This window comes from Galleria mellonella, unplaced genomic scaffold (genome assembly GCF_026898425.1).
Source record: "Galleria mellonella isolate WM207_F2 unplaced genomic scaffold, CSIRO_AGI_GalMel_v1 utg93, whole genome shotgun sequence".
Lineage (NCBI taxonomy): Eukaryota > Metazoa > Arthropoda > Insecta > Lepidoptera > Pyralidae > Galleria > Galleria mellonella.
In genome coordinates this window covers 4,536,282-4,562,725 of record NW_026442176.1, presented here as the reverse complement: position 1 = coordinate 4,562,725, position 26,444 = coordinate 4,536,282, and the positions used below count along the sequence as shown (strand labels likewise).

Genomic DNA, 26,444 nt, shown 5'->3' with positions numbered 1-26,444 from the left:
AAAGGGGGCGTTTGTTTGCCGTTGTTTAATTACTAGAAGCTTTTTGTGCGTTGTATTCTGGTACCGGCTCTCGGACTATAATGGTTTTCACGTTTTTTTTTTTATCATTTCGCATGTTTTAGGTTTTATGCACGAATGAGTTTAGTGTTTAAATATCGTGCGGTTGTTATACAATTTTGTAGTTATATTTTTATTTATTTCTTAATTCTTTAGTGTACCACTTAGAGTATGTCTTCATATATATATATAGCGGGCTTATCGGTAAAACAATCTCCTCCAGACTAATTACTTGTAATACTTAGTATATATTACCATAATAATATTTGTGCTATAACTTAAATATTTAAAATACATATTATATAATATTGTTCATATATATAAATATGTATTTCCCGCAAAGTACCTATGGCATTCTCTACCAGTCAACCGTTACGCTAAACAGAGAGAGTAAATGGCGATGCATTGATCTAACAAAATCAATTTGTATACAAAATAAATATTTTGATAGATAACACCATTAATACATATTTAGATGAATGAATGTACAAACATATAGAATAATGGGGGGAAAGGGATTGTTAGTAATGGAGACTGAGAATCCCATTGCTAGCAATATACCCAACCAGGTCGACCTCCTCGCGGTTCTCCCTGGAAACTGTCATGGTTAATTCCTGATGAATTCATCATGATGGGCCAACTGGCCTGTTTTCATTCTCATCTATCACCCTTCACTGGTGCTCCGCCAGCGTATCCCGTTAGCGCAGGCGGGGTTACCATATCATTTTCATCCATCAAAAAAAAAAAACATACAATAATATATCTATAAAATTATAAGTACATAAATCACAATGCAATACATATTAATATAATAAATACATAAGTCATGGTTAATTATATAATAGTATAAATAAAAATTATGGGATTTAATTATTTAAATTACTACTAATTATAATCACCATTTAATTATATTGTAATTAATTTATAACGTTATATTTATTTCATATTTCAAATATTGTTATTTATTTTTCTTATTATTTATTTTTGTAAATTAAAAAATCATAATTGTAATATAAATTTTGCTATTGTTTGACGAAAACTGTTACATTGGTTAATAAAGGAATATAAATTTAATATATTAACACAATTTATTATTTGATTAATTCTTTAATTATTAACATCCTGTGTGTGTTATATAATTTTATTAATAGGTGATAATGGAATGGTAACCCCGTCTGCGCTATCGATATACGCTGGCACCAGTGAGGGATGATAGGTGACAATGAAAGCAGGTCAGTTAGCCCATCGTGACGAATTCCACTAGAATTAACCACGATGGTTTCCAGGGGGAACCGCGTGGAGGTCGACCTGACTATTGCTAACAATAGGTCATTTAGACCCCATTACCAACAATTCCTTTCCCCCCTCACCGCATAATTACACTTCTGTTTTGTCAAAGTTTAACTGGGAGAAAATGCTATATAGCATACTGTACTTTTATATAATTTTTTGTAATGTGGTCAATAAAGAATAAATAAATAAAAATTAATAAATACAAAATAAATAAAAACAAACAAACATACATTCACATATATAATATAATATTAATAAGAATTGCGTTCATGGGTTACATTGGTGGCTTACTAATTCCCATTAAGTGAGCCATCAACTTGTTTACCATTCTAAGCCTCATTAGTAAACCGGAACGTTATTTTTTACGAACATTAATTTTATTGTCACACTAGCTTGTACGATACCCCCCCCCCCCCTCACTCCGCTCTCCTCACCACTTTTTTTTATAGGTGATAATGGAATGGTAACCCTACCTGCGCCATCGGTACACACTAGCGAGACACCAGTAAGAGATAGTAGGTGAAGATGAAAGCAGCTCTGTAAGCCCATCGTGACAAATTCACTAATGAATCAATCACGATGGTTTCCAGGGGGAACCGGGAGGAGGTCGACCTGGTAGGGTATATTGCTAGTAATAGTTACTAATCCCTACTAATAATCCTCCCCCCCCCCCCCCTCCACCCCACTAGATGGAGTGACAACCTCAAATGCATTGCAGGGAGTCAGTGGGTATAGATTGCTCAGGACCGTTAGCAATAGCAGTCTATGGGGGAGACATATGTTCAGCAGTGGACGGATGATCGCTTAGATGATGATGATGATGACTAGCTCATTACTTACTTTGTACGCGTGAATTGTAGAAGTTTTTTTTTATTCAACTTAGAACGGCAAACAAGCTGACGGCCCACCTGATGGAAAGTGGTAACCGTCGCCTATAGACATGAGTAGTACCATGGACATAACAGAGTATACTGTTCCGCCCATGATACCCCCCATGCGTTGCCATTCCTGAGGACTCAGGTGTTATTTCTCTGTACCCAGTAAATTCACGCCATATCCCACCCTTCAAACCGAAACACAGCCGTGCAAACACAACTGCTTCACGGTTGAAATACGAATGGGACAGAGGTATATATATATATATATATATATATATATATATATATATATATATATATATATATATATATATATATATATATATATATATATATATATATAGATTTATCGGTTTTAAAACATTTTATATGTGATTCTTTAATATAAATTGATTAAGTCGTTTATTAGATTAGCGTGCACAAATGTACAGTCAAACATTAATAAAAATTCTAAAAATCATTGTTTTGGATTCTATTGCGTTCATAAAGCCCCCCTATAATAGGTTTTCTTATATATCTTCTATGTACAGACAGCGACCAGTTACGATTTTATTATGTGTTGATTATCTCGAAGTCGGGATAAAACGTGTCATCTTTCCTTTTCATTCTCAGGATGTCGTAAGAGACGAGTAAAGGGTGAAAAACACTAGACTAGTGCGAGAGGAAGCGAGGTTTTTTTTATGGATGATAATGGGATAGTAGCCCCGCCTGCACTAACGGTATACGCTGGCGGGGCACCAGTGAGGGATGATAGGTGAGGATAAAAAGGCAGGTCAGTTAGCCTATCGTGATGAATACACCTGGAATTCAGCACGATAGTTTCCAGGGAGACCTTGTGGAGATCGACCTGACAGGGTATTATATTGCTAGCAATGGGACTGATGGGTACGCATTACTAACAATCCCTTCCTCTCAGGAAACGTTGTAATATTAGAAAAAGAGAAAGATGAATAAATATATATGGAGAGAACCGTGCCTGGAAGTGGAACCTTAAATTTTGACGTAATAATGACGGCAATGGGGGTGATAGCATCAATTTTTCATATGCCAAATACAAAGTTATTAAGGTTTCTTTGGGGTCCACAATGCTCACGTGACACACCTAGTCTTGCAGTCGTCGATAGACTACAGTGACTGTTTACCATCAGAAAGAGTTCAGAGGAAATTTGCACGTGTTCTATATAGTAAACTTTAAGGCCACTATCCTTATTTGTACCTATCACTGTTCGTTTCCGGTATGGTAGGTCTAGAAACGCTCGAAACGAAACGAAAACGGCGAAAGTGTAATTTGATGATGCACTATTATCGGTTGCTCAACGGCGGAATAGATAATCCTGCAACTCTTAGCCGTTCTTTGTACGCAGCCCAACGCTGCATGCGATTGCGTGCTTGTCGACTACTATCGGCACCGCCGGTTCGCACCTGTACTGCTCAGTTTGCTCCCACTTATCAGGCTATTTCTCTGCTCAGTTCTCTGATTGCTCAGCAGCCAGATAATGACATATTTAATGACAAAATAGATATATTTTTAAAATGTTGTACAAAATTTGTAAGTTTGTAAAATAAACCTATGGCTCACTACACGTTTTGGGAACCTGTAAGTATGGTGAGTAATTTTCAAATAAATAAATAAATAACAGACGGGCCGTATGCTTGCTTGTCACCTTAGTGGTATAAAAAAAGTGGGCATTTAGTAACAATTGAACAAAAATTAAATAAAAATGGGTGAGACCCCCCCCCCCCTCTTTATTAAAACGAAAAAATCTATTAGCATTTAATAAAATCATGACCTAAATAACATTTCTTACCATTTCAATTTTCCGGACTAAAGGGTGGGCGCTCCTTCGCCACGCGTCTTTGTAATACGCCCCCCACCCCTTGCGCCGCCAGCCCCCCACGCCCCCCATTCCACCATTGTCGCACGGCACACAAGCTTTCAGAGTAATGAAGAGCATTTTCGTCCGATTCCGAACACAATGCCAGCTCTAATACAACGCACAGAGAGGAAACTTCTTTGTTGCTACCAGTATTGTGCCTAACGTGTGTGTTGTAACATGCGCTGTTGTTTTTTGTTTTGTTTATTGTTTGTTTTTTGATTGTTTGCGACAATGGTAGGTATAGGTAATGTAAAAGATCGGGGAACGGTTTCACTCGTACTACTTGAGTAAACGATTGTAACGTTTTTTTATGATACGAGATACTAAAGTATGTTAATGCTATTAAAAAAATTATAATAAATATTATTATTATCATCATTGTCTCATCATCATCATCGTTATATCTGCCGTTATCTGTCCACTGCTACCCTGTATAATAACATGTGTATATATATATATATATATATATATATATATATATATATATATATATATACGTGACCTATGAACGCTTGTCCTTGTAACACCATGGATGGCACGCGCCTGTTGTCGATCCTTAAGAAAGACTTATCAAAGAACCCTTTGCTGTAGTCTCTAAAAAAGCCGCTTTACATAAATCGTAATTACTCCGTATAACCTTTCGAATTTAATAGGCATGTCGCGCTGAGAGCAAAGTATTGACGGTCCAGAACAATTTCATAGGCGGGTTATACAATATGGATAATACTATCACAGTATAAGGAATTAATTTCAAATGAATTATAAGTGGTGTCACAATAGATTTCTAAGGACTATAGACACTGTAGGAACCTCCTTACACTGTGGTACTATGATTAATGTAAAGGGTGGTTAATCCCTCTCCCGGACTTCTCCATCCATAGATTTTTCTTTGCATAATTTTTTTTATATAATATATTCTCTTATCTTTATTTTTTTTTTGTGAAAGTTATTTAATATGCATACCCATTTATTAACTTATCAGTTGGCTAATATCTCTATCGGAGTAACGGAGACATACTAAAATACTGTACTCATTGGCACTTTTTTTTAAATTGTCTATTGTATTTTTTTTTTCGGCAATCAACCCGGATTTTATTTTTTATTATAATCTAAGTCATAATATTTTTTTTCATATACGATCATTTTCTATCACCTGTTCGCTACTTTAATTAAAATAAAAATAAAAAATCAAAAGCAATTAATACCAAGAGGCACTAATTTGATACCTATTTCTATACCACGGCAGGAGCATTGTCCAGTGTTGCCAGCGGCGGTATTGTTTTCTGCCGCACAGTGGAGCTGTAGGAAATAATTATTGTATAGTGGCAACACTATAGTGCCAACACGTGTTCTTTGTAGTTCTATTGATAACGGCACTATTAATTAAACTTGGAATAATATTGTTATTATGAATATAAGTTTATTTCTTTTGATGGCATCGATTTTTTTTATTGTTTCGTTTATTCTATTCATATGAAAGATTTTAAAATAATCATGACTTTGCTTTGCAAAAAAGAAAAAAATAAATAACCTCACTCTTAACTAATTAAATAATTATAATTAATCTATTCGCCATATGGTCCCGGCATAGAACAGACCACCCCTTCCTTTCCCGTGGGTGTCGTAAGAGTTGAGTAAGGGGAGGCGAGAGATGGGCAGCAGCGTCCTTCTTAAAACATCTTTAAAAGCCTAACCCGTCTGCCAAGCGTGGCAGTTACTACAGTTACGTGGCAAAACTCCCCTTACGGGGAAAGCTTATGTCCAGCAGTGGACAGTTAACGGCTAAAATAGTAATAAAAAATAATAATTAACCTATTTTATTTCAGTCATTAACGGTTCACTTCTGGACATAAGATCCTCCACAAAGGGTAGTTTTGCCAGTACTGGCCACGCAGGTTAGCAAATACAGTTAGACTTTTAGAGATGTTTTAAAAGGGACGCTCCTGCCCATTCCTCCACCATTAACTTCTCTTAGTCGTCTCTTACGACACCCACAGGATGAGAAGAGGTGATCTATTCTACGCCAGGATAACACGGTCAATATTAACCTATCTAATAACAATTAACCTATTTAGACTGCAAAAAATAAAGCGGTTCAGAATTGGTTAAAATATTTTGTAATATAAAAAAATCCTTCATTTGAAAGTCGCTTAACAGTATCTAGTGGTTATTGGTGAAACTTTGAATTAATATTTATAATTCATATTATTTAAAAGAAATATAATTGAAAAGAAGATATCCTTTCATGAAAAGTTCGTTCGGGAGTTATAATGAATTAAAGACTTCAAATTTCTAAGACAACCCTTTTTACATCAGAAGTTAAAAGTAAGCAAGAAAATTCAACGGAGTCCCCCACTTATGTCCCTTTTTAAATACATAGAACCAACACATAACAATATTAATAACAAACGAAGATTTTCAAATAGCAATTACCATCACAATTATATGACAACATTGTCTTGTGGATAATTGACAAAGGCTGCAGAAAACTGTTCTTGCCACTGACGACATAGAAAACATTGTGTTAAACAATGTCTCGAAACCATTGCTCTAGACAACTGACAGCCGTACACTATACGATTGATGGAAAACGGGTGTATTTACATGCTATTCATTCATTATCCATTGTTGAATGTAAGACATATGTTTGTTTTAAACCCCCCTTTGTTTTGAATGCAAATCGAGTTGTTACTCAGAATCGTTGTAATATTATACATAGATTTTTCACGCCTAGTCCCGTGTCAGAGAAATGGCTCGGCGAAAATATATTATCCCACTGTAATTTAAGATGGATCTTTTAAACGTGAAACTGATTTATTTTTCTCTTTAACTTTCATTTAATTCAAATAATCTTTCAGAAGAAAATAATGTGAAAGAGCAAAACATATCGTTCTTAAAATATCGAAACTAAGTTTGAGGAAATAAAGAAGAAATTTCATTTGGAAAACTCAACCATCGCGCTATGACAGAGCGTCCGTTATATGTATTATTGTCGTAAATACACGATCCTTATCATCTATCGACAATGCCGAAACCCTCCACGAAGTATCGACAGAATAATGAGAAACCGGGAAAAACTTCTGTTGCGGAATGAAAAGCGCAAATTCGTCATTAGGCGGCGCTTTCCGCCATTGTTGTTGCTGTCCCCGTCTCGTTTACTAGACGCTGTGCACGCAAGAAGAAGACAACAGACGGTCCTCCGAGCCGGATTGTTCCTTTCTATGTTGGAGACATTGTTTTCGCTTTTATGCCCGCCTGAATCGGGATTGTCTTGTCTGTTTGAATGGACGGTGGCGCCCCTCTACCGTATCAATACAGCCTTCTATAAATGTAGGAAAACAAAGGGTTGGTCTTTTGAATCGAGCTGGGAGACAGGTCGTTCGTGCCTTCGATTATATTGTATCGATTCAATGCCATTGTCTCTGCAATGAGGGATGGTTAGAGCAAATTACTTTTCTGTTTTTGTATCTATTTCCTAAATAGCTTGTGACAGGTGTATATTGTTTTGTTACAAGGTAAACCGATATGTGAACGTTTGTTTAGTCAATTTTCCTATATGATATACATTATTACTTACCGCATATGTACTCGTATTTGGTTTTTGACAAAAAAAACTTTTTTTTTTTTATTTATAACAGTGATTTTAATAAATATTAAAAAATATTATTTAAGCTGTTTTTATTACGACCACTCGCTCCAATTTTGCTTAAATATCCCCTATGTGTAGACATTGTCTAGTTATATTTTATTATATTAGTTAGCTAAGGATCAAAATAATGATTATTTATCTATATTTTCAGGGGCAGAATGGAAGCTGTTAACAGAAGATGAAAAGCGGCCATTTATAGACGAGGCCAAGCGACTCCGGGCTATGCATATGAAGGAACACCCAGACTACAAGTACCGGCCTAGAAGGAAACCGAAGACCTTGAGAAAAGAGGGCTATCCGTATTCAATACCATACCCCAGTGTGCCGATGGACGCCTTGAGAGCTGGTGAGTTATTGTCTTTATCTATACAGTATGTTAATTAACGTAGCCCATTCCTTAAACCTGGTTTCGGTATTTATTAATAAGGTCTGAAACATCCTAGAAGAATATATATTACTAGAAAATAAGAAAATAAATTAAAATAAAAAAAAATTCTCCACGCGGTACCACTATGGAGCCACGGTTATTTCGTGGTCAAATACGTCACGATTGCAGCATATAGAATTGTGAGTTCGGCGAGGCAGCAGTGAGAGATGACAGGTGCGGATGGAAGCAGGTCAGTTAGCCCATCGTGACGAATTTGACAAGAATTAATTATGATGGTTTCCATGGGAAACAGCGTGGAGGTGGAGCTGATATGGTATATTGCTAGCAATGGGGCTGCTACTCTCTACTACTAATAATCCCTTTCCCCCAGCCAGCAAATACCGATAGCGATTTACCATTCCCATTGCTGGCAATATACCCTATCAGGTCGATCTCCAACGTGGTCCGCCCTGGAAACCATCGTCTTGAATTCCAGGTGTATTCATTACGAAGGGCTAACTGACCTGCCTTTTTATTTTCACCTATCATCTCTCACTGGTGCCCCGCTAGCGTATACCGTTAACGCAGGCGGGATTACCATTCCATTGATTATTATTAAGAAAAAAATTATACTATAAAGAAAAAAAAAGAACAGGCAGGGTTACCACTTAATTAGCATTAACTGTAAAACTCTACTGGTCATTGTTTATCACGAATGCCACTTGGGACACCCATGGGTCCTGTCGTCACCAACAATTACTAACCCACCTGCATAATCGGTAGAAATTCTTACAATACATCTACAATGTTCTATCGCAATTTAGTTTTTATCGTATCACATTAACGCGTCGGCAATTTCGGGCAAATTTCCATTGTTGTGGCAACACTCGCGCCGGCCCGTTTTAGGATTCCACATATTTTTAATTAATTACAAAAAGAAGCAATTTGGATTTTTTAGAAGCGTTACGTGATATATTTGTCAAATTTCAAAGTGAATATTTTTTTTTGGAAATTTTGTCTGTCAGTTTACCTATACGTTCGTTTCTGTATCACACAAAAACTACTGCACCAAATTAGATGCGGTTTTCACAATTGTATTCTTGAAGGTCTTACTTTTCCATTCGTGTTTCAACCGTAAAGCAGTTATGTTTGCATGGCTGTGTTTCGGTTTGAAGGATGGGATATGACGTGAATTTACCAGGTACGGAGGAATAACACCTGAATCCTCAGGAATGGCAACGCATGGGGGGTATCATGGGCGAAACAGTATACTCTGTTATGTCCATGGTACTGCTCATATCTATAGGCGACGGTTACCACTTTCCATCAGGTGGGCCATCAGATTGTTTGCCATTCTAAGTTGTATAAAAAAAAAAACTAAAATCTGATGTATGTGTTATCTTGATATATCGTCTAATTATGATTTATTTCATTAGTATTTCTACTTCTGAAATCCACGCGAGTACAGTAGCGCTCAAAAAGTCAATAGTAAGATAAAAAATAATACTGAACCCTCTGGTTGTAAATGTCACTCGCGCTTGTCGCTTTTTTGACAGTGCGCGCTGTCATTACGCGTTGTAAAACCGAGTTGATTGTGTTGCCATTAACAGTTCTGTGTATTAGTGTATTATAAACTATAATAATACGTGTATAACTAATTAAACTGTGTGTCATATTTTTTAATTTTTTTTTTAAATTCAAATTTCGATTTCGTATGGACTGGTGTTTTTTTTTTAACAATGATATTTTCGCCAATTCTATTTTGACGAGTCTTATTTTACAATTGATACTCTCGTGTTGATATTATACTGATTTTATTGTAATTGTTGTCATTTTTTGTGAAATATTCTGTGGTTTCTGCCTACCTCGACAGGAGGAAGGCGTGATGTATATGTATGTATGTATTTATGGAACAATAGCTTAAATAATATTAATTGCTTTTTATTAGAACTGGGAGTGTCATTCTATTTACTACGTTATCAGAGAGTAACATTCATCATCATCATCATCATCGTATCAGCCGTTAACTGTTCATTGTTGAACATAGGTCTCACCCAAAAAGGTGAATTTTGCCTATAGTTGCCATGCTTGGCAAGCGGCTCGGCAGTTAGGCTGTGGTGATGTTTTAAGACGAACGCTGCTGCCCAACCCTCGACCATTAAGTTCCCTTAGTCGCCTCTTACGACACCCACGGGAAAGGAAAGGGTGACCTATTCTATGCCGGGACCAAACGGCAAATTCTCTTTTATAATATTAGTAAAGATTTAAAAACATAAAAATAACCTCAGAAGTAATCACAGAGTAGATAAGTACAGATACGACAATTGATATTGATATTTTGTAAATTATACCTATCGCTATTATAGATACCGTTAGAGCAAATACAGCAAATCTTTATAACAAAAGTTTGTATAAAAATAACGTGAACACAAAAGGTCCATTGGACGTTATCAAGCTATTCATTGGATGTCATCGGATCTACCATGTTATTGTGATTACACAACCGCGGTGCTGCGTTTGAACTGTTGAGCCAGTATTTCGTTTAGTGACAGTAATGGCATTGCTTTTGGTATAGCATTATTAGGTAACAACTGAGCTTTACCAAGTTAACTATAAGCCAAATTTGTATTACTTAGTGTTTTCAATTTGTCATAGATTATATATAGAATAGTGACGCGCGGCCAAATGTGCAGTATTAAGCGTTTTTTATAATAATTTCTAAGTTTTTTTATCTTAATTGAATAAGTGATAACGTATTAGCACTCTACAAGTTAATCAATACACAATAATTAGTAACTTTAATTTGAATTACAATTTGTGGATTAAAAAATTTACTACAAATATCTTTTGACAAAAAAACCTAAACATTACGTATTTCAAACCTAACCAATTATAACAAACATAAAAGAAAAAATTCTTTCTTATTTTATACCTACTTGTGAATTATACAAAATCTCGTAATATTATTTGAAATTAACCATTTCAAATATACTTGAATTGTTTACTGTCACTTGTTCTTTATTGTACATCAGTTTAGTAGTTACACGAGAGAGCTTTCCCGTTCAAACGAGGCGTACAGGTCACTCGCCTCACTATGCGACAAAAAGTCCGCCCACAGTCACGATTTTTTGTCGTGATTCCTTAAGCGAAGCCCAAATTTTTACACGTAAACTTTATGAAAAAAAAGATTGTTTTACAATCAAACTTGTTATTATTATAACGGTCCGGTTAACTGGAGTCTATCAAACATTATTGTAACCGTTTGATGTTAATATCGCTATTACGTTATCGTTTGAGAGTTTAAAAGCGTTAATCGACAAGAATTGTCGTTTATCTCAATGGCGATATGACCTGTCGTCATCGCCTGTCGCTAGTAAGCACACAATGATTAATATCTATTACGTATGCATAAAATCTGATATCTATGTATTGGTTTCCTCTGAACATTGATGGCGGAAAAAGGTTTTCCCATTCCCATATCACCCATATCGACCAGATATCTATTTTCGAATACGCTAAAAAATCTGTTATCCAATGTTATTTTTTGAATAACAGACTTAAGGTATTCGTTATTAAACAAATTAAAACCTTTATTTTGAATATGGGTTGATATGAAAATGATGATGTATTGGAATGATCGATCAATTGATCACTGAGTCTTGTTAATTCGGTTCATAATATTAGCATTATTTATTTATTTATTTGACATTAGTAACATTGTGGTAGAGTTTAACACTGCTAGTATTCGTCCATCAATCCGCATCAGAAAGGTCATCTTAAAAGTCATGCTCTCAGTACCCACTCAATGTTGAAGCCCAAATCCATCATCCATATTATAAGTCAACCAGCTGCAAACCTTGGCATACGCGAGCGTACACCAAAAGCGCAAACGCAAATGCTTGGGAACTCAAATCCAATACATAGCACAAAAAAAAAACTGAACTGTTATTTTGGGGAAGTTTATATCACTAATTTTTGGATCAGAACTATTTTGTTTAATCCCCCGTATTCCATTAGTATGCGTGCGCCTGCGTAATACTCGAATATTGACAAATATTAATACTACCATATTAGTTCCATATAAGCCACCAATCTCCGACTTCTATTCAGTCCACGCACGTTTTGCGACACATATTTCACCTATAAACAAAGCGTCTTCAGGCAAATCAATAGATTGCTGCACAGTGCCTTGTAATGGGTATCGGAATTAAACAAAATAATTTTAATCAACTAACCAATGATCCTTCTTATGGTAGAGGCCTATCTTCAGTTGACAGATTGTTTAAGTTACATGTAAGTAATTTTTATGCGGAACTACATAGAGAATCTGATGAAAATAAGTATTTATACAGCACTGTGTTATGGGTTTTAATAAATTCTCATCGCTGTACCTTTACCATAATACGTTCCCGAAAATAGACTTATCACTATTACCCCTAAAGGCGGACATTTCATACATTGAGTGACATTGCAAACGCTATCATTCCTTTATGCCTACCAAATAAGGCGCGCCTCACATTGTGCCACCCTTGTCGCTAGACGCTCATGCTAACAAAAGATTCAAAACATGAAAAGCGTTCGAAAATGGAACGAATAGTTTAAACCGTCTTGGCTGCTTTTGACAGTTGACAGTTTTAGCTGTCAATGCGTAAGCGACAATGGGGGTTAGTTAGGGGTGCGTCAAATTTCACGTCCGTGGGGTTAGACTATTGACATGCGATTACAAATATTGAAAGTTTTTGAAGGGCAGTGTTGTGGGTTGTTATTGAATTTTTAGGGGGTCGTTTAGGCTATCAATCTCATGATGTTGTTTACGTCAATTTGTCTTAGTTTCGATATAAATTGTGTTACCTTGTAGGAACTTTTTGTAAGTTTTTGCTTATACAAAAACTTACTGGTTAGCTTATTGATAAGGCTGTTTACAACACCAAATCACTCGCCTCAATTGATTTAGTTACTGTTCAATGTGAGTAGTTTAATTGGAGAATTCTAATAACATTATTTATTAGAATTAGTTGAAACTTACTGTTCGTAATTATCTTTATAAAGCACTCGTATGTAAGTGCTTTAGTACATATTACTGCCAGGCAGTTGTATGAAATCACGTATTTATTAATATCGAATCGAAAGCGTAGGGTAATAACCAAGTACTCAATTTTAAATGTTTTAAATGATCATATAATCAAATATGATATTCCAATCCTGTCTTTTGATCATCACTATAAATGTAATTTATTGAACACTAGATGTGCCGGTGAACTTCGTACCACTAACAACGCCATCTATTAAAAGTAATTCGAAGTAGTGATTCCCATACAAAATTATCTATTTTTAAATTTTAAATTTTCATTTGTACTTTATGGTTTCTTACACATGTTTTGCATGGCTGTGTTTCGGTTTGAAGGGTGGGATATGGTGTGAATTTACTGGGTACAGAGGAATAACACCTGAGTCCTCAGGAATGGCAACGCATGGGAGGTATCATGGGCGAAACAGCATACTCTGTTATGTCCATGGTACTGCTCATGTCTATAGGCGACGGTTACCACTTTCCGTCAGCTTGTTTGCCATTCTAAGTTGTATAAAAAAAAAGTTGGTAAACAGATTACTATTTATTATTTAAAGTTTTGTTAAATTTAATTAGGTTTTTTTTTTTTGTATATCTTTTTTTATTTTATGCATGTGGTGTTTACCAATAATTATTACTGCAATGTTTGTAATATACCTGTATTGCAATGCAACAACAGCCTTACCAAAGTATCATTGTAACTAATGTTGATATACCTAAATAACGAATAAATAAATTGATAGATAGATAGACACTTTATTGTTTCCTTCATAAGATTACAATAGTAAACTTATTATAAATACAAACAATTACAAGAAAATATTACACTGAGAAAACAATGGGCGTCCTTGTCGCTAATTGCGATCTCTTCCAGGCAACCATTGGATGGAGAGGAGTAATTATAAACAGTTCAGACTGGAGGCACGGAAATCTGTTCGTTTTTTAAATACATATAGAGCATATGCATACGTACAATAATGTGAATATATAAATGTACATTTTAAATTATTTTTATTTATTTATAATAATAATAAACTCTTTATTGCGCACAGTAGAGATGTATACAAGGAGTATTTATACAGAATGTGCATATACAAAAGGCGGATTTATCGCTAAAAGGAATATCTTACAGACAACCTGGATTATTTATTATTTTTTAATATTTATTTATTTACACTTTATTACACCAAGTAAATTACTGATACATAGTAAAATAAGTTCATATATACTATTTAAGTACATACAAATTCATACATATACGAATACACAAACATATATATGTAGTTACAAAAATGAAATTAAAAAGAATGTAAGTAATCAGACACAAATTACGAATATGGCAACTTGCTTAGATAGAAGTCCTTAACTTTTGTTTTAAGCTTGATAGCTATTGTATAAAACTTTGTATAGAGGATGGTAGACTATTCCATAGTCAAACAGTTTGTACAGTAAACTATTTCTCATAAAAACTTAAATGAATACTACAAAAAAATTGTACCAGAGGGAGACTTTGTACAAAAGTCGATTGCTTGGGTACCTCTGTCCCATTCGTGTTTCTACCGTGAAGCAGTTGTGTTTGCATGGCTGTGTTTCAGTTTGAAAGATGGGATATGGCGTGAATTTACAGGGTACAGAGGAATAACACCTGAGTCCTCAGGAATGGCAACGCATGGGGGGTATCATGGGCGAAACACTATACTCTGTTATGTCCATGGTACTGCTCATGTCTATAGGCGATGGTTACAACTTTCCATCAGGTGGGCCGTCAGCTTGTTTGCCATTCTAAGTTGTATAAAAAAAAATACAAAACCGGGATATAATGTGATTACGCGAGCAAAACCACGGGAAGCATTTAGAATTAGCTATTACTATTTGCTTCCTGTTCTGAGTACCAGAATTATAATCCGTAGCACTTAACTATCCAAGAGGGGCGTCCAAATGAGATCTGAGATTAAAATATTGGACGTGAAATATTTAACCCGAGAACTGCGGGCGCCCGAATAAATGTAGGCGGGGTCGGCACGTGTGTCGCGGGCCTTAGTTAAGGGTTGCGACACACCGCTCTAACATGGCTTTTAAGTTAATTGCTACCGCAGGAAATAAAAGTGGGGTGAATAATTAGAAGTGGCCGAGACTACTTTTGGGAGTCACCACAGAATTATATATTTCACCGAGCAATTATTGAAATTGGGTGGTTTTATATAATATGTATAACAGCTTAAATAAACAGACAAAAAAATAACCATCTTCTAAAACCACAAAAAGCTACTATGTATATCTAAAAAAATGTCCGCGACAGTATATGTCTATCTTTTAAGATTGACTCACTATAACCTTTTTTATGGTAATCAAGTTTGGTCGAAATTAATGCATTATTGCCAATTTGTTTGCCAAAGAGTTTTATCAATATAATTTACGCGGAAGTACTTTAAATATATATATTCTTTTAATCGCGATCATAATAACAGAAATTGACGCGGACGAAATCGCGGGCAACAGCTAGTATTACATAATTGTGCATTGAAATTTAAATAAATAAATAAATATATATGTATATAGACTTAATCAAAAAGACAACAATACACATAATACTTTTTAATTATTTTTATTTCATTTAGTACATAGGATAGTATAGTTAGTAACACAGAACCTTCCCTATTTTAAGTCGGCTAAAAATCAATAGAGATTATGAAATTTTTGGTATTAATTAACACGTTAATCGCCATGTCAGTCATATCGTCATAGTCGTAGAATACTGACGGATCTTTATATGTAATCTTTGTCAGATCCGTCAGTATTCTACGACTGTGACGATATGTGTCTGACGCTAAGAAGTTCTACATGAGCCATGTCAGACATATATATCTGACGTACGCGATTTGGCAGAAGGCGAATAATGGTATATTGTTTCAGTTAAAGAAAGTAAAGTCATCTTTGTGTGACGTAAAAAATAAAGTATTTCCAGGAATTTTGGCAAAAAAAAATTCTGCGATACATTAAGTTTCCTTGATACATTTTTAACTAAATTATCATAGCCCATGTTTGTAAAATGTGCTGGTTCTTGTTATGTATATATTATTATTTATATTAATTGTAAGTAAAATGCCGTCTGTTGACTTGCTGTATTGTATATTTTTGTTCTTTTTCAATTGTTTATAAATATTTTTTTTTATAAAAAAAAAAAAAGCTATAATTGTGCCCATGTGAAAATTTTTCTGATATTATCGTAGCGATTAACGTGTTAAAATACACTGTTTTCTGATCTCCTCGTGTTAATAGTCCTCTTATGTGATGTAACTTTATGTATTTAATTACATTTTTTTGTATATTCATATACAATATTTGATATCTTCTATAAGGTCCAATTAATAGTGTATTATAAGTCTAATCTTGTTTCTCGAGTGCTACCTATCAAGTGATGTCCCCACCGCAAATCAGCGCTACAGCGTGCAGCTTACGCTGAGTACGGGGGACCATTTCGGCTGCTACCACAGAATTACTATTTTTATGTATAAAATTGTAATAAGTATTGTTGTTTTGTAGCCGAATAAATGATTTTATTATTTATTTATTTATTTATACATTTATATATTTATATACGTCGATTGAACGAAATAAATTGTAGTTGTATTTGAAATAGAGAAGGAATACGCAAAAGCAATATTATTCATAGCAATTAGTTGAACTATTAATATGCAATATTTATACTTTATCTTACTAATATAAAACAATAATTTTTAGAAATTTTGTCTATCTATCTGTTTGTATGTTTTTTTTTATACAACTTAGAATGGCAAACAAGCTGACGGCCCACCTGATGGAAAGTGGTAACCGTCGCCTATAGACATGAACAGTACCATGGACATAACAGAGTATACTGTTTCGCCCAAGATACCCTTCATGCGTTGCCATTCCTGAGGACTCAGGTGTTATTCCTCTGTACCCTGTAAACTCACGCTATATCCCATACTTCAAATCCATCTGTCTGTCTATTTGTATAATCCCGAATCAGGCAAAAACCACTGTAGCAATTTAAGTGTGATTATTATAATAATGTTCCTGTAAGTTTAACATAAAAAAACAATGGTGTATTAATATTTTTTTTTTGTAACTTGTTATTCAATGATTTGTTTAAATATTTAAAATATGAAATAAAATACCCTGTAATATAACTTTTTAATTGTAAGCATAAGAATTTATTTTTATACTATAGACTTAAACCTATGTTTAGTACTTCTATATATGTAATTATATTTATTTTATACATTTAAATAATTTATTTTAATGTAATTAGTCATTATTTAGACAATCTTTATGCCAAAATGATAATAAACACAGTAAAATTTATTTAATCTTTTTTTTTTTTTAAGTAAACAAATTGCTTTTAGTACCTGTAGGCGACGCACTACGATTTTAGTTTATTTTATTATTATTTGTACTTTTTTACCTGCATACCAATATAAATGTACCTATTTATTTAATAAAGTCCTTTATAAATAAAAATTAAAAATACTGAGGGTACGCACTATACTTCTAAATATAGAATTACCTTTTTTCTTGCTTAGTGCGTGCTCTGTCAGTGTATAGGCAGCATCTAAAAATTGGTTTTTTATTTCGCATCTTTATAGTACCGTTTAATAAAAGAAAATGTTTGCTGTATTGTAATCTAAGAGATAGATGTAACTGAAGTTTTTTTTTTTAGTTATTTATATAATTTTTGTAAATCACAGTGGTTAATAAAGTAAAAAGAAATCCTAACTTAACATATAATACTTATAATTTCGAAAACCAAACAAAATAAGAAGTAACACGACATAAGTTATGTTAAACGCAAGTTAATATAAATTATACTTATACCAATTCAAGTTTACACAAAATGTCAAATATCGAAAAATCCTTGAAACTTACCCTATTAAGTATACAAGAACGAAAAACATCTTTATTACCAACTGTACCGATTATAGTATTTCATTGGAGTTTTTAAACACACATATATATGTAAATGCTCGCTAAAAGCCCTATAAAAAGGGCCATTGCGCACGCGACAAGCACGTGTCGCATAAAACCCGGGGCACACTCGGGCACACATTAGGTCTGTCGCACACTGTGCAACTGGAGTCGAACGGAAACGCCTCCAATGATTAATTGGACGGATATTTGTATGTTTTCTGACATTTCTGGGTAAACACAATCTTCTATGATACTAGTTAATCGAATTTTTTGATGCCTACATTAAAATTTACACATTATCAATTCGTTTTAATCATTAATTGGCCATTGTTGAATATAGGCCTTCCTCACAGACTGCTATAGGGAACTGTCTTGGACCATTCACATTCTTTGACTACCTTCAACACTTTCGAGACTAGCTCTATCTAGGAAGCCCTCGTCCTTTCCCATCCTTTCTAGACAAAGCTACTGTCTCGATATTGTATTTGTCTATACAGTCTTACTACTCAGTAGCTATTCCCAAATCCATCATCCATATTATAAGTTAACCAGCTGCAAACCTTGGCATATGCGAGCGTACACCAAAAGCGCAAACGCAAGTGCTTGGGAACTCAAATCCAGTACATAGCACAAAAAAAAAAAAAAACTACTCAGTAGCCTTCAGATCGGTTGTCATTTCTTCAAACAATGTCACTGGCTCGTTGTCATTTTAATTTAATGATTCGAGTTAATTTCGAGTTATCGAGTTAATTAGAGTTTTTTTTTAAGTTTTCTACACATTTCGGATTCTAACGTTCGATCTATTCGCTGATCGGCTTCGATTTTTCTCATATGGCCAAAACTATAACTAACCCCGGTCAAACGTTTGACGATGGAGATGTTTGAGCATAACTCCAATATTTCAGTACATGTTAGAATCCGAAATCTGTAGAAGACTCAAAAAATACTGTTATAACTCGAATCATTAATATATGTATTTCAGCTTTAAGTGTTTTATTGTTTCTTTTAACTTGAGCTAATCGAATTATTGTTTGTATTAATTAACTAATAATAATTTGAAAGAAAGTGATTTATTTATTTATTTATTTATTTATTTAAGGAACACCAACAGCATATTGCATTATAACATATAGGTATAACAACATTAAATACAATACAATATTAATGCACATGCCTATTATAGGTATTCACAGCATTCACTTTAACATAATTATACAGTGTAAGAAATTTAAGTAAATATCAAAAATAAACATGTAATCTAAGTTGTGAGCAAAATCAGAAAATAAGATTATGAGTAAATTAAATTAAAAAAAATATTAAAAAATATATATATTATGACAATTAGAGTTAATGTTCATAAGATTGTTGTACAAAGTGCTTCAGCAATTTATTCCTGTAGGAATTCGAATTATCGTACACTATATCAATTTCAGGTAATTTGGCATTAATTTCATTGTATGACGCACTAATCCTGGCCAGAGGTTCAATCATTCATCATCATCATCGTCATATTAATCTTCAATTGTCCACTGCTGAACATAAGCCTCCTTCTTGAAAAGTTTTGCTAATAGTTGGCAGGCGGATTGGCAATCGCAGTAAGGCTTTGGAGATGTTTTAAGAGGGACGCTGCTGCCCATCCCTCGCCCTACCTTAGTCGCCTCTTACGACACCCACTGGAAACGACTGGGGTGGCTTATTCTATGCCGGGACCACACGGCATAGATTAATTATTATAATACTTAAAATATATTAGAATTTTTATGATATTTTTATTTTAAATATAAACTAAAATTGTAACTATATGATGTCTGTACATAGGTGAGATTTAAGAGAAATTGATGTAAGGAATCTTAATAAGAGTGCTAGCGGCAAAACAATATTTTTTAGAAATTTTGTTTGTCTGTCCGCGTGTTTGTTTTAGCGTCACGCAAAAACTACTACATCAAATTGAAAGAGGTTTTCACAGTTATGTTTTTGAAGCTCTAACTTGAAATTGGTATACGTTTTATCCTTACATTATATAGAGCATCAAGTCTCAAAAACGGGTCAACTTTTTGTCAACTAATTGTCAAGTTAGCTAGCTGGAAATTAGCTCGTTTTTTTTATTATTGTTCTGTATATTTACGTACACAATTTATCTTGACATATCTATATTTAATTATTTAATAAAGAAAATGAGTTTTTACGCATTAAAAAGATGCAAAAATTACAAGACTCACTCATAATTATTTATCACGCAAAAAAACTTGACTCGCTTTTCTCGAAAAATTTGTATGGATACACTCTATCTATATAATCTAAGATTTTATCTTAATACGCCATTTAAAAGAGGTATATTTCATTGGTTATCTTTGTTCTGATATCCACGCGTCCAAGCAAAAAGCTAATACGGAATATAAAAATTATATCAAAGGAACTACCTCAAAATACCTTACAACACTTAATCAATATGGCTTAAAACTTACAGTGTAAACAGTAGAGACATAATTGTAAATTAGTATCAATTAATAGAACGCTCAAATGTTGTAAGCGCCAACGAAAACATAGCGTTGCCCAACAATAGTGTTAGCATAAAAAATTCCTCCCGTTGTGTGATCAACATAATGTGGCACCGAGGGCCGAGTAGAACAATAGACCACTTAATGGATCCTGTGTGTGAAATAATGTTTGGTCTTGATTGGTGTTGTACTGGATCGAAAAAAAATTGTGCCGTTTACACATTCGATCCAGAAAAGGGAGATTTTATTTTATTTTTATACTACTAGGATGGTAAACAAGTATCTTTTTGTAATATGGATAAAAAACATATTACGCCGACCTCAAATAAATTGGGATAAAGGTAGGCAAATGATGATGATGATGGGAAACAAGCTGTGCGGTGTTCACCCTTGAACATTCTATAGTTTTCTTTCAGCTCCTCAAAGGTTGACTGTAAGAGATCCCTTTATAAGTCCGCTATTGTATATTAAATCTTTTAATGTGTCCAAAGTATTTTTTTTTGTGCAATTTAGAATGGCAAACAAACTGACGGCCCACCTGATTGAAAGTGGTAACCGTCGCCTATAGACATGAGCAGTACTATAGGCATAACAGAGTAAACTGTTTCGCCCATGCGTTGCTGTTCCTGAGGACTTAGATGTTATTCCTCTGTACCCTGTAAATTCACTGCCATATTCCACCCATCAAATAATGTACAATAAAGATTTTACAATATAATATGGCCTGACTGATGGTAAACGGAGTTACTGTAGCCTATGGACGCCAGTAAAAACAGGGATAGGATGCGCGCGTTGTTGGCCCTTAAGAAATCTTACGCACTTTTTGAAGAACCTCAGCCTGTAGTTTCTAGGAAAAGCCTCGGGCAGGAAGATCATTCCGCAACCTCAGCGTTTTTATAATTTCTTTTTTTAATATTCAGGGAACGTACAGCATAAATATGCAATAACAAGTTGTTATTACGAGTAAGTACATAAATAATTAAATAGACTGCGTATTCTACCGCTTTTACAACGGATTGTGCTCAGAGGATTTATTCAATATGATGCCTACGGCCATTTTCTTTTTCTTCTTTTCTTCAGGGTCGGTAACGTGCGCGTAATACCTCTGATATTGCAGACGTTCTTAGACTATGGTAACCGCTTACCATCAGGTGGGCCGTATGCTTGTTTGCCATCTCAGTAGTATAAAAAAAAGACTTCAATTGTGGCAAAACCAGTTGTTTAGATTTAATAATCTGTAAATATATCCTATTAGATAAAAAAAGGAATTTTCCAAATCGTTTTGCAACTAACGAAGTTATGAGGTAACAAATATAAAAAAAAAAAAATACAACGAAATTGAGAAAGTTACTTTTATTAGAGGTCACCAAATATTATCGAGCCCGATATCCTTGCCACCAAGTGTACGAGCTAACTTAGCCAAATTGACACAAGTGTTGGCCGCTAAACAGTTGATATTGTACTATCCCATTGTACTGTCATACTTGTTTGTTATATTATATTAACGAGTTAAGGGATAGCATACGCATGATGGATTTATATTTATCTAGATAGATTGAATAGGAGCAAAGAATTGTATTGGGGACAAGCAGCCCCATTGCTAGCAATATACCCTGTCAGGCTGGCCTCTAAGTATATATATCATAATCATACCAGCCGTTAACTGTCCACTGCTGAGCATAGGTCTCCCTTTGGGGGAGTTTTGCCAGTAATTGTCACGTTTGGTAGGCGGATTGGCAACCGCAGTTAGGCTTTGGAGATGTTTTAAGAGGGACACTGTTGCATATCCTTCGCCCTTAGTCGCCTCTTATGACACCCACGGGAAAGGAAGGGGTGGCCTGTTCTATTCCGGGACCACACGGCTTATTTTATTCATTGCCAACAAGAAAATCAAATCTATATTCCTTACAATAATTATTATTAGTTTAGAAATGAGGGGAAGGGATTGTTAGTAAGAGAGATTAAGGGACCTATACCTAGCAGTATAGCCAATCAGGTCGACCTCCACGTGGTCCCCCCTGGATACCATCGTGCTGAATTCCAAGTGTATTCATCACGATGGGCTAACTGACCTGCTTTCATCCTCACCTATCATCCCTCACTGATGCCCCGCCAACATATACCGTTATCGTAGGAGGGGTTACCATTCCATTATCATCTATTAAAAAAAAAACTATGTTTATGTATCAGTCATTAGGAATTATTCATACTATGTTTTTTTAATGGGTGATAATGGTATGGTAACCCCGTCTGCGCTATCGGTATACACTGGCGGAGCACCAGTGATAGATGACTGATTAGAATGAAAGCAGGCCAGTTAGCCCATCCTAAGGAGTTCAACTAGAATTAGCCATGATCGTTTCCAGGGGGAACCACGTGGAGGTCGACCTGACAGGGTTTTTTTATACAACTGAGAATGGCAAACAAGCTGACGGTCCACCTGATGGAAAATGGTAACCGTCGCCTATACATGAGCAGTACCATGGACATAACAGAGTATACTGTTTCGCCCATGATACCACCCATGCGTTGCCATTCCTGAGGACTCAGGTATTATTCCTCTGTACCGTGTAAATTCACGCCATATTCCCCCACCCTTCAAACTGAAACACAGCCATGCAAACACAACTGCTTCACAGTTGAAACACGAATGGGACAGCGGTATCCAAGCAATCGACTTGTATACAAAGTCTCCCTCTGGTGGTAGTAATGGGGCTATTTGACCCCATTACTAAAACAATCCCTTTCTCCCTTCTATGTTTAGATTAGAGCTAAATATATAGGTAGAAGTCTACAATGCAGTACACAATATATATTTACTTTATAATGTACATAGATATACATACATACTTTACAAACTACAGTTATTCATATATTAATAATAAATTTAAATATCTTTTGTAAAATAACCAAACAATTAAATGTACCGTCCTCATATTAATAATGAATACCATAATAATTCATTAATACAATTATTTAAGCCATAACTTATGTGTATGTCTGTTTAACACGATGTTTCGTAATTAGGCTATTGTTGAAGTACAGAGCAATAACACAATTTGTTTTAATTGTTATGCTAATAAGGTGATGAATGTAAGTTTTTTTTTAATGGGTGATAATGGAATGGTAACACTGCCTGCGCGGGAGGAAGGGGATTGTTAGTAATGGAGACTGAAAGTCCCATTGCTAGCAGTATAACCCACCCAGGTCGATCTCTTCGTGATCTCTGGAAACTATCATGGTTAATTCCTGATGAATTCACCATGATGGGCTAATTGGCCTGTTTTCATTCTCATCGATTACCCTTCACTGGTGCTCCGCCAGCGTATCCCGATAGCGCAGGCGGGGTTACCATTCCATTTTTACCCATAGATAAATAACCCCACCTGCGCTATCGGAATACGCTGGCGGGGGATCAGTGAGGGATGACAATTGAAGATGAAAATGGCAGGTTAGTTAGCCCATCGTGACGAAGTTCACTAGAATTAATCATGACGGTTTCCAGGGGAAACCACGTGGAGGTCGACCAAATAGGGTGTATTGCTAAGAATGAGTCAATTAGACCCCATTATTAACAATCCCTCTCCCCCCGAGGAATGTAGTTACAAATTGATTTTATTGCGATATTCTTGAACGGTGGTTATTTTTTAATGGATGATTATGGAATGGTAACCACCCTGCGCGGGGGAAAGGGATTATTAGTAATGTGAACTAATGGCCTCAATGCTAGCAATCCCTGTCAGGTCGACCTCTACGCGGTTTTCCATGGAAACCATTGTGCATTCGTCACGATGGGCTAACTGTCCTGCTTTCATACTCATCTATCATCTCTCACTGGTGCCCCACCGGTGTATACCGATAGCGCAGGGGGTTTCACCATTTCATTGTCATCCATTAAAAAAAACCCCTGCGCTTTTGGTATACACTAGCGGGGTACCAGTGAGGGATAATAGGTGAGGATGAAGTTGGTCAATTAGCCCACCGCGACGAATTCAACACGTAATTTCTACATAAATCAATCACGATGGTTTCTAGGGGGAGGAGGTGGTCGATCTGATAGTGTATTGATAGCAATGGATTTTAACCTCCCCTTTACTAACAATCCCTTCCCCCATCTGCACTATTGGTATACACTTGCGGGGAACCAGTGAGAGATGGTAGATGAGGATGAAGCCAGTCACCCCATCGTTGTGAATTCAACAATAAATCAATCACATTGGTTTCCAGGGAGAGCCGCGAGAAGGTCAACCTGATAGGGTGTATTGCTAGCAATGGGGTTGCTAATCTCCATTACTAATATTCTCTTTTTCCCCCAACCGTACAATGACAGACGTGTATGGTTTTAAATCTATTTACATAGTTTTAAATGAACTTTTAAAAAGAAGATCAAACGAAATTTGAATGTTTTTAAATGTTTGTTACCTCATAACTCTGTCAGTTATAAAACCGGTTCGGATATGGCAGTTAAATTGCAGGTTTTTATTTTTAATTCGAATGAAAATATACCTCTGATTTAGGCGGTGCTCATGTGCGGGGTACTTACCATCAGGAGAGCCACATGCTCGTTTGCTCTGAGTTATAAAAAAAAATGCTATATTCGAAGGTGTTTTTCAACATGTTATATATATATATATATATATATATATATATATATATATATATATATATATATATAGCTATTAATAATGCTAATTGACGCAGAATGCTTCGAGTTATTGTTTTAATTATTTACCTACAACTGTTGCCACATATGTGCTTTAGAATGTATTGGGGGTTCATTGAAGGTTATTTATATTTTATACTTACTTGCAAATTATATATATATATATATATATATATATATATATATATATATATATATATATATATATATATATATTATATATATATATATAATAATATAGAGAGAATGAAGAGAAAACGCAAGGAAATAGTACAAAATTTTTAATAATAATATAAATTTCATTGTCATTTTTTCTTATTTTCCCTTTAAATTTAATATTACTGGTTACTCTGTTCTAGTCTTATATTGTTTTATTTGCTCTTCTAGTACAGTTGTTTCTTATTTTTATACGTTTATTTATTTTACATATTTTGTTTATGTTTATATTATATTTATTTATTTATTTATTCATTAGTACAAATATGTGTACATGGCGGACTTAATGCTAAAAGCATTCTCTCCCAGTCAACCATAGGGAAGTGTCAGAATACTCGAATGCGGTACTACTAATTATTGATATACATACATACTAAAACTACATATATAAAGAAATAAATATATATTAATAAAAAATATACTAACACATATATGACATATAATATATTATACACGAAATTTTATATTATAAAAATATATTAAATATTTTTTTGCTTCCTCAAGTTATGATGCACCGCCTACTTATTTCTCTGTTTACCCAATAGTTGACTGATAGAGAACACTGTTCGGTGTTAAGTCCATCAAATGTACATAAAATTTGACTGCGCTGTTTTTATTTTTTATACAACTTAAGCTGACGGCCCACCTGATGGAAAGTGGTAATCGTCGCCTATAGACATGAGCAGTACCATGGACATAACAGAGTATACAGTTTCGCCCACGATACCCCCCATGCGTTGCCATTCCTAAGGACTCAGATGTTATTCCTCTGTACCCAGTAAATTCACGCCATATAGATAGATAGATAGATCGTTTATTTGTTTGTTACTAATCACACACAACATGTACATAAGAATAGATAATACATAAAACAACATAAGATTTATAAAATTGTGTTATTATGTGTGATCTGCAGCAATACAAAAAG

At 34.7% G+C, this 26,444-nt stretch overlaps 1 protein-coding gene across 1 annotated transcript in view; it reads left to right on the top strand.

The window, feature by feature from the left end:
• Positions 1–26,444, top strand: part of LOC113513680 (transcription factor SOX-21) — a 69,182-nt gene that overhangs the window by 24,335 nt on the left and 18,403 nt on the right. The window contains exon 3 of the mRNA XM_026897668.3: positions 7,906–8,100. Within this exon, the coding sequence (XP_026753469.1) occupies positions 7,906–8,100 (195 nt within the window). The remainder of the gene's footprint in view (positions 1–7,905; positions 8,101–26,444) is intronic.